The sequence below is a fragment of the Balaenoptera ricei genome, chromosome 8, assembly GCF_028023285.1.
Source record: "Balaenoptera ricei isolate mBalRic1 chromosome 8, mBalRic1.hap2, whole genome shotgun sequence".
Taxonomy (NCBI): Eukaryota; Metazoa; Chordata; class Mammalia; order Artiodactyla; family Balaenopteridae; genus Balaenoptera; species Balaenoptera ricei.
In genome coordinates, this window is record NC_082646.1 from 62,753,714 (window position 1) to 62,763,577 (window position 9,864).

General features: G+C 51.3%; 1 protein-coding gene across 3 annotated transcripts in view; it reads left to right on the forward strand.

The window, feature by feature from the left end:
- Positions 1–7,546, forward strand: part of CLPB (ClpB family mitochondrial disaggregase) — a 145,079-nt gene extending 137,533 nt beyond the window's left edge. For 2 of the 3 annotated variants that reach the window (XM_059930874.1, XM_059930876.1), the window contains 5 exons: positions 5,211–5,367; positions 6,151–6,224; positions 6,394–6,513; positions 6,732–6,836; positions 7,228–7,546. In XM_059930874.1, the coding sequence (XP_059786857.1) occupies positions 5,211–5,367; positions 6,151–6,224; positions 6,394–6,513; positions 6,732–6,836; positions 7,228–7,476 (705 nt within the window). In that variant the 3' untranslated portion in view covers positions 7,477–7,546. The remainder of the gene's footprint in view (positions 1–5,210; positions 5,368–6,150; positions 6,225–6,393; positions 6,514–6,731; positions 6,837–7,227) is intronic. The other variant, XM_059930875.1, reaches the window with a different exon arrangement.
- The last annotated feature ends 2,318 nt before the right edge of the window (positions 7,547–9,864 follow it).

Here is a 9,864-nt window from a genome sequence, read left to right on the forward strand (position 1 = left end):
GTTGCTGCTGTCTGTGATGATGACCATGATGATGGAATGGTGGTGCCCTGGTTCATGGAACCCTCTTCTCCTGAGGAGCTCCAGGCTGGTCACAAGCAAGGACAGTCTCCCTCTTAACTGGTGAAATGAGCTCTAAATGAGAACAACTTCCTCTTTTTCAGCACAGTCTATGTAATAGGCCTGTGCTAAAGATTTTACAGACGTTCTTGCTAATCATCACAATAGCCAGGCAAGGTACAAATCATTTGTTACAGATGAAGAAACTGAGGTTCAGCGAGGTTATAAATGACTTGCCCAAGGCCACAGACCTACTGTGTGGAAGAGCCAGAAATGGGCTGCAGATACATCTGGTCCCAGAGCCCCAGTTCTCCCCATCTGTACCAGTCCTTATCTTGAGCAGGGGAGGGAGAGCTTACGATCGTGGGAGGGGCTGCCATCCACCTTTTCCAGGGGTCCTGCAGAACTGGGGATGAGGCCTCCCATCTGCTCCCATGCAGGGACTATATTAGCCAGCACATGGCCGGATGGAGTCCAGCCCACCTTTCCACTTAGTCCCCTCCAGCCCTGGGAAAATGGAAAGAGGTTTGCTTCCCATGTCAAAGTGCACTAACAAGATGCAGGAATGGATACCCCTTGACCAAATAGCACATCAGGTACCAAGCCAGGAAGAACCAGATCCAAATGTCCCCACAGCTGCCCACTGCCTTTCCCACCTGGCCCAGCATCCTTGCCCCGGCCCCAGTTTGTTGCTGTCTTCCTAGGCTCTCATCTGCTCCCTGTCTCGAGACCCACCCCCCACCCCCACTGAGGAATGAAGGCCAAGCCTTCAAAGGTCACATATTCTGTTTCCCGCACCTGTGCTCTGAGACCACCCCCACCCCCACCCCCCCTGCTGCCTTCTAGCCTCTTGATGGGATTCAGGTACACAGCTGTGGACCAGACCCAAACCTGCCCTCTGGGAACTCCCTGCCTAGTAGACAGTAGAAAGGAGATGTGATAAAGTTGACATTTTTGTACTTTGTGTGCAAGGCGCTGTTATTGCATGTATGAACTCCTTTAATCCTCCCAACAACCCTATGAAGATGGTTATTATTACTGACTCCATGTAACCAATGTAGAAACTGAAGTAAAGTGAGACAACTAATTCACCCATGGTCACACAGTTGGGGAGAGGAAATCCAGGATTTGAACCCAGGCAATCCAGTTCCAGAGCCTGCAGCTTAAATAGTAACTACCATGCAGGCAAGGCCAAAAGCGAACAGTAGATCTGGAGTGAAGCATTCACAGGAAGGGAAAGCCCAGCTTAGGGAAGGTGAGCACAGCAGCCTGTTCAGCCTCTCACTTCCCGGGAGAGGTTCCTGGTCCAGAAAGAGGGAAGGCAACTGCTGACTGAAATACAACCAGCCCCACCTGGAAAATGCTTACCACCCCTGTGTGTAAGCCCTGTCCACCCCTCCCCTGCTGCTGTCACTCCACTGACTACCTTTGGGAGTTGATAATAACTCCTTCCTACAGCTCCCAACAACCTACTACAGTTTCTGATGTTTATGCCCTTGGTTCCATTGACCAAAGCTGCCATCTGAGTTTACTTAGCCAGATTTATGCATGTTTGCTTCTTGAGGACAGAGACCTTGTCTCACTCCAACCATTCCCAGAACCCACAGCACCAGGAGAAATGCCCTGTTGACTAACTTAATTCAGTAGTAATTCAGCAAACCTTCCAAGAATGAATAAGTATTTGCCAGGTGAACAGAGTGGAGAAGGGCCGGCAGTAGACACCCAGTGTGCAGAAGCACAGGGGCATGAGGCAGCCTGGTATATGCAGAGAACTACAGCTGTTCAGTCTTGATTGACTACAGAGGGAAAGTGAGAATAGAATGGTGGAGATAGGTGGATAAGGTAGACAGGGGCAGGTTAGAATGCCAGGCAGAGGAGTGTGGATTTTTTTGGTGAATAGTAAGAAGCCTTTAAAGACTTAAGGCAAGAGAGAAATGTGATGAGGTTTTCACTTTATAAAGATCCTGTAGGCAGCAGTGAGCAAATGGACTAGAAGGAAGAAGAGAGACCAGCGAGGAGACTGTTGAAGAGTCCAGGCGAGAGCTTGGGAGGCCTGCTCTCAAGCAGGGCTGTGGGATGGGGAGAGCTCCCGGAAAGTCAACTGTGCAGGGCTCGGCGATTGGATGTGAGGAGAGAGGGAGGGACCAAGGATGACCAGCGGCAGGATTTCTGGCCTGGGTGACCCATGGGTGCTGCTGCCATCAGCCTGCAGCAGGGAACACAGGGGGATGAGCAACAGATTGATGAGGAACGTGAGGAGCTAAGGTTTGGAATTGTTGAAAATGAGATGCCACAGCCAGATGGATATGTCCAAGAAGTCGCTCATCAGTTTGAGCGGTCTGGAGTGTAAGAGAGGCCTGCACCGGAAGTAGAGACTCAGGAATGCTTCAGCACAGAGAGAATACCAGAAGCCACAGGAAGGGATGAGATCTCTCACTTAGTGAGAATATGGTGTGCAGAGAAGAGAGGTAAGAACAGCCTTGCAACCTCTCCAAAAAGAGTCAAGACAGAATTGCCAGAGAGTAAGAGGCAAACCAGGAGAATGTGGTTCAGTGCAGGGCAGAGGACACAGGGAGAACAGACAGTCCCTGCCTCAGTGCTTCTGAGCGAGGGGGAGACAGGCAGCAAAAAGCAGTCCAGCCACTGTGGTGAGTGCTGCGCTAGGATAAGTAGGAGTTATAAGGGCACCTGATCCAGTCTCGGGGAATAGGGAAGCGCCCCCATATCCACCCAGCCCAGACCTCCCAAGCTTGGACCCAGAAAAGCAGAAGCCCTAATGCTGCCACCAAAACACCAAGCAGAGCTAATGCAGGTCATTTCTCTGTTGACCCCAGAGTCTGTAGCACAGGGCAGAAGTCCCAGGAAGCCCACCCACTGCTCCTCCCTTCAAGGACAGAAATGGGGGGAAAGCAGCCCCTATAACCCTGAGGTGAGCATTCACACCCCACCCAGGGTGCGTGCACTCCAGTCATTGCGGAGAGGCAGGACAGCAACAGCTCCCTCTTTGGGACACATTTTCTTGCCAGGGACTCTGAGGAGAAGGAGACGTGAACAGTGTGAAAGTCACCCTTTGGGTCAGTAATACACTGCACCTGCTCCCCTCACCCACCTGGGACCCATCCTCAGGCCCAGTTATGAGCAGAGCTTTGATCTCTCAGAAAGAAATGGCCACTGGTTATTGCTCTGGCCAGAACAGCAGTGTGTGTGCTCAGTCCTCAGGGGTGAGCTCTGCAAACACACACGGGGTCATCTGCATGCATTTGGGCACATCACACATGTATGCAGACCTGGTCCCCAAAACTGGAGTTGCCATTAGTGGATTCTGTCGTGTTGTAACCCATAAGCAGGGGGTGAAGTAGGAAGCTAATGGCCAAGCTCAGGAACATCTGCTTGCATCCTTGCCTTCTCCTCGTCCCTCCCAAGGCTGGGACAGGAGAGTGACCAGGACTTGGATCTCGAGGCCCCTTTTGAATAGACCCCCTTGGAACTAACACTTTCTGAGGCCTGTGCCAAGGTCCCGTGTAAAGTGAGGCAGAAAAGCACTTGGTACCATGCCCAGTACACAGTAGGCGCTCAGTTAATGCACATTCCTTTCTTTTTTACCTCTGAGGGCCAGGGCTGGTCTGCCTTTGCGTTGGCTTTAGAACGAAGGGCTGACCTTGAGTGAGGCCCTCGCCACCAGGGAAAGGGAAATACTTGAGGAGGATTGGTTACCTGAGGCTGGGGCAGGGCCCAGCATCGCTGGCTTGGGCAGGCGCCAACAGGCTGAGGTCAGTGACCTTTCCCCAAAGCCATGTTCTCAAACTTGGCAGGAGTTATGCTTTTACCTGCAACCCAGATGAGTACCCAGGCAGGTCTGCCTCTCCCCACACCTGTCCTGGTAGCTTGTTTCCAGTCAGGATCAAAGGATGCAAACTGAATTTGGCAGAATTCTGAGAAATTTTTATTCAGAGAAATAAAATTGCATAAGGCCTCATTTTATCCCACACTTTTGGTATGACCCCAGTATCCTGGTGTACAGTGAAGGATATAGGTTCTGGGGTCAGACAGTTCAATAGAGCCTCAGCTCTACCGTATTCTAGCTGTGAGACCTTGTACAAATTACTTAACCTCTCTGAGCCTCAGCTTCTTTGTAGGGGTGGTGAGGATTCAAGCATTCAGCAAGCAAGTATTGAGCACCTGCTATATGCCAGACACTGTTCTAAGACCCAGTGAGAGCAAGACCCAGCCTCTGCCCTCATAAAGCGACCTTCTAGTGGGCAGAGTGCAACAGTGCACGGACAGCACTAAGCAGGGTGCCGATAGTGGAAGTGGATGTGCCCATCAAAGTCAGACTCCATCACTTCCTCTCAGTGGGGTCCTGATTATTGCTTTTTTATAAATGACTGCAAAGTGCTGTTGTACCATGCTAGCCTTGAGGTTTGCTGAGTGGGCAGAGTTCCTTGCCCTTGAACTGAATGGCCCTGGACAGCTACGCTTTTCTCATTCTTCTGTCTCCTCCCTCTACTGTTGCCCCTTTTCTTTTCCTTGGTGCATCTGTTTCTAGTAAAGATGCTTTCTTCTGTGTCACCTCTAGAAAAAGCTAAAGATTCCAAGGCAACTTCCCAAGTTGGTTAAAGGAGGAACATTAACCAGGCCAAAGGATGGCTCCAAAGATGCAGAGATTATACCTGTTTCAGTTCATTTATCTGGTCCTCACAATGACCCTGTAGAATACCCTCCTCTGACCTCCTACAGCAGCCTGGCCTTCCCTTTATCATAACACTTAACCACTGAATTGTGACTGCTTGTTTCCTGACCTCACTCCTTGTCTAGACTGGGAGCATGTCAGAGGCTCAGTGAGTCCCCAGTGCCCCAACACAGAGCCTGGCCCAGAGTGGGCCTCCAAGAGAGTGTGTTGGATGGATGCATGTACAGTCAGGCTGGCTTCTGGGTGCCCTCAGAGATGCCAGACAGCAGGTGCAGTCTCGCCTGGGGCACTCCCAGCAGGTGAGCACTGTAGCCGAGGTGTGAGAACAGTGCTCAGAGACCCCAGAGGAGGGAGTGCTGACTCTGCCAGAGGAGGGGGGAGGCACAGGGGTTCTGGAGAGAGCTCCTGGGAGAGGTGCCCAGCCTCACCACTCCCTGACCATGCAGTCACGGTTCCTTCCCAGGGCCGGCTGACAGATGGAAAAGGGAAGACCATCGACTGCAAGGACGCCATCTTCATCATGACCTCCAATGTGGGCAGTGACGAGATAGCACAGCACGCGCTGCAGCTGAGGCAGGAAGCTTTGGAGATGAGCCATAACCGGATCGCCGAGAACCTTGGTACAGCACGTGGCCCGAGCTCTCTGGGCAACTGGTCAAGTGACCAGGCCGCCAGCGCATCTCCTGGGGGCAAGGATGGCAGGATGGCATTGGGGTCCTGGGGCCAGATGAGGGCCCTGGTAGCATCTTTGTCCCTAGCTGGCCCTGACCAGACACCAAGCACCCTACCAGATCGTGGAGGGAGGCAGACAGACGGTGCCCCTACTTCCTCAAGAAAGCCCCAAGTCTCTTGGGTGACAGGAGGGCTCCAGACAGAGTAATGGACAGAGCCACACCAGGGTGTGGGGCCAGGAAGAGGCCAGGGCCTAAGGGGACTGAAGGGATGCACACTCAACAGATGGAGACACTTCGGTGCATTGAGGGCATAGCAGATCAGAAACCGAATGGAGATGACACAGCCTTTTTCAGCCAGGGAGCCTTTCTGCATAGGTGGAAAGGAGGAGCATGTCAGGCAGGAGGCCACATCTGTCACCTTTCTATTTAGGATTGAACTCTCCAGCCCACTTACAAGTCAGGACTCAAGTCTTGGTCCTGACTCTTCTCCTCTCCCCTCCCCTCCTTCGTACAGTTCCTACCAGTACATGAGCAGTGGAAGGGCCTAGAAGGTACCCAGTCCAGTCCTCTCATTGTGCAGGTGAGGAGAAGGCTGAGGCCCAGACAGCCTGAGACCTTGACCAGGAACACACAGACCGTCAGGGTCAGGACCAGGGCTCTTTTCATGGATAGAGCGAAGGAGCAGGCACAGCTCCCAAAGGTCCTGGGTTTATGATTCTGTCTCTACAGGGGATGTCCAGACTAGTGACAAGATCACCATCTCTAAGAACTTCAAGGAAAATGTGATTCGCCCCATCCTAAAAGTAAGAGTTCTTTGTCATTCCTGCTGGAGCCTGGGGTTGGGGGGGGATCCCCTTAGCCATCGTGAAGATACGGAAACCCTCCCACGCCCATCTTCCCCAGTAGGGTCCAGTAATTCCTTTATACCCTCTGGGTCACTGAGTTCACCCCATCCCTAACCTGGCCCTACAGGCTCACTTCAGGAGAGATGAGTTTCTGGGACGAATCAATGAGATCGTCTACTTCCTCCCCTTCTGCCACTCGGAGCTCATCCAACTCGTCAACAAGGAGCTGAATTTCTGGGCCAAGAGAGTAAGAGCGGGGACTGCCTGTGGGTGGGGGTGGCACATTTGCCCACTGGAAGTCAGGGAACACTGGGCTGGGAGTGTTGCCCCCAGAAGAAGGAGCACAGAGGGGCCCAGTGGCTATAGGGCACACGGTCTCTCACAGGCCCGGGCCTCAGGCCAGAGCGCTGAGAGATAGAAAGCCCTGGGCCACATTCAGGCATGCTCCTATCTGACCTGTCCCAGGCCAAGCAAAGGCACAACATTACACTGCTCTGGGACCGTGAGGTGGCGGACGTGTTGGTCGACGGCTACAACGTGCACTATGGCGCCCGCTCCATTAAGCATGAGGTGAGCACAGGAGCCTGAGAGAAGTGAGGCACCTCCACACCTCCCTCCCTGGTGCCCCCAGACCCATTCCCTGGGCTCCCAGCCTGTCCAGACAGGCTGGAATTGTTCTTAGCCAGAGCAGGTGCCCCTTCAGAACCAAAAACAATATAATCAAGTAAAACCCCTATCCTAGAGGGTAACTGAGTTTGAACCCCTACCGGTGTGAGAAACTGGGCTGAGGACCTCAGAAACCGACATTATTGTGTCGTTAGCACTGTCCTGCAAGCTTGTGTTGTTAGCCTTTTGCAGATGAAAAAGCTGAAGCTTTGAGTAAGCACTTGCCTGAGCAGTAAGTGATAGAGCCGGGCCTCCAGGCTTTGGCAGTGAAGACCACTTCACCTACCACCTGCAGGTGGAGCGCCGTGTGGTGAACCAGCTGGCGGCCGCCTACGAGCAGGACTTGCTGCCAGGGGGCTGCACTCTGCGCATCACTGTGGAGGACTCAGATAAGCAGCTACTCAAGAGTCCTGAACTGCCCTCACCCCAGGCTGAGAAGCGTCCACCCAAGCTGCGCCTGGAGATCATCGATAAGGACAGCAAGACCCACAGATTGGACATCCAGGCACCACTAAACCCTGAGAAGGTGTGCCACACCCTCTAGCGTCTACCTACCTGCCTATACGTGCCCTGAACACCTAATAAAGCCCCCTTGGCTGTGGCATGGTAACCGACCTACCTTCTCCTCCTGCCTCTCACTCCTCTCCAAAGTCAAAAGCAGGAATTTTGCCCTACCCTGATCCCTTCCTTGTAGGCCCCACATGTGCTAACAGGTCTCTGGGAGAGGAGCTGCTCCTCCATCCCCTTCAAGGCAGGGGGAAGAGGGAGGTCCCTTATCTCTGTCCTTCAGCGTGATCCCCATGTCCCAGAGTTTCTGGAACTTTATCAGGTTTCCTGGAAGCTCAGAAGTATGGCAGCTGAGGACAGATCTGGCTGGAAGAAGACAGTGACCAGGCTGTGACCTGCCACCCTCTGCTGGCTCTCATGCAACTGAGTCCCCAGAATGTCTCCACTGGGAATGGAGAAGAATGCAGAGGCCCAGGCACAGAGGTCTGCATTTAGGCCATAGCTTCCTCTTTCCCAAGCCCTAAAATTCCAAGGGAAAGGGACTCTCAGGGACACTACCATGTCATAGCTACCGTTCCTCCCCACCCCATGTTCAGAGGTCAGACCAGACCATGTCTCTCCAGCCTTGGAACTAAGCCAGCATAGGGCATCTTTAGGAGGAAGGCTGACTGGGCACTACCCTGCCCTACATGGAGACTGGACAGAAGTTACCAAATGACCAAGCAAGGTCAGCTCTACAGGGCCTCCTTCAGGAGACCAACTACGTAGACATTGGGGAACTGCAGGAGGAGGAATCATGGGGTCGGGCTCTGCCCAGATGGCCATGGAGCCTGCCTCAGGCCCGTCTATACTATGGTCCCAGCTAAGTGAACCTGGAATGAACAGCTCCCCTGTGCAGTCTGCATGTTAGTCACTAAGCAGAGGGACTGCACACCATCCCCCAAGGCATTCCACGGACACATGTTCCAGCCTCAGCAGGGCCCAGCAAGGCTTGGTACATCCTTGGGAACCATCTGCAATAGCCATCATCGATGACCATGTCATCACCCTCCCCCTGCAGGGCCATTTTAGAACCTTCCTTTGGTGTTACAAAGTCTCTTTCAGGAAGCAGAAAATGGGGGCAGGAATCAAAGTCCCTTGGGTGGTGACAACATGGCGGGTGTGAGGCAGTCAGAAGCCAGAACGTGGGCTCCAGCAGATGCTCCAGCAAGCACTGTCCAGCCCCTCAAGGAATTGTCTGCTGCTTCTTAACCTCAGTGACTGCCATTCTTTTTTTTTTTTTAATTTATTTTATTTATTTATTTTTGGCTGCGTTGGGTCTTTGTTGCTGCACGCGGGCTTTCTGTAGTTGCGGCGAGCGGGGGCTACTCTTCATTGCGGTGCGCAGGCTACTCTTCATTGTAGTGTGCAGGCTTCTCATTGCAGTGGCTTCTCTTGTTGCAGAGCACGGGCTCTAGGTGCACAGGCTTCAGTAGTTGTGGCACGTGGGCTCAGTAGTTGTGGCTCACATGCCATTCTTTTTTGTGTGTTATTTTTTTTTTTTTTGCTTCTTGTTCTGAAATAATTTTAGACTTACAGGTAGTTGCCAAAATAATAGAGTTCCCATGCACCTTCACCAGCTTCTCCTAATATTAACATCTTTAAAAATTATTAAATTACAGTATAATTAGTAAAACCAGGAAATTAACATGATACAGTACTACTAACTAATCTGTAGACATTCAGATTTTGCCATGTTCCCCACTGATGTCCTTTTTCTGGTCCAGAATCCAATCGAGGAGCCCACATTGCATTTTGTTACGTTTTCTTCATCTCCTTCAGCCTGTGACAGTTCCTCTGGCTTTCTTTGCCTTTTATGACCTTGACACTTTTGAAATGTCCAGATCAGTTAATTTGTAGAATGTCCCTTAATTTGGGTTTGTCTGCTGTTTTCACATGATTAGATTGAGGGTGTACATTTTGGGCAAGACTAGCCCACAAGTGATGCTGTGCCCTTCTTAGTGCCTCATAGCGGTGGCACATGGCTGAGGTTGTGTGTGCCAGTTTCTCCACTGTAAGAATACTAATTTCCCTTTTGAAATTAATAAGAATCTCATGGAAAGATAGGAGCTGTATAGATGTCTTATTTATCCTTAGAATTTTGCCCACTGATTTTTAGCATCCATCAATGGTTCTTACTTATAACAAGCATTAATATTGTTATTTGCCTAATGATGACTTTCTCTTTTCTTATTCCATCTATATTTATTAATTGGTATTCTACTGTAAGGAACAGCTGTCTCTTTTCCCCCATTTATTTATTCAGTAATTTATTTATATCAGTATAAACTAATATATATTTGTTTTAGTCTATGGATTATAACCTAATACTAACATAGTTTATTTTTTTGCTCATTTGGCCTAGATTTGGCCATTGGGAGCTCCT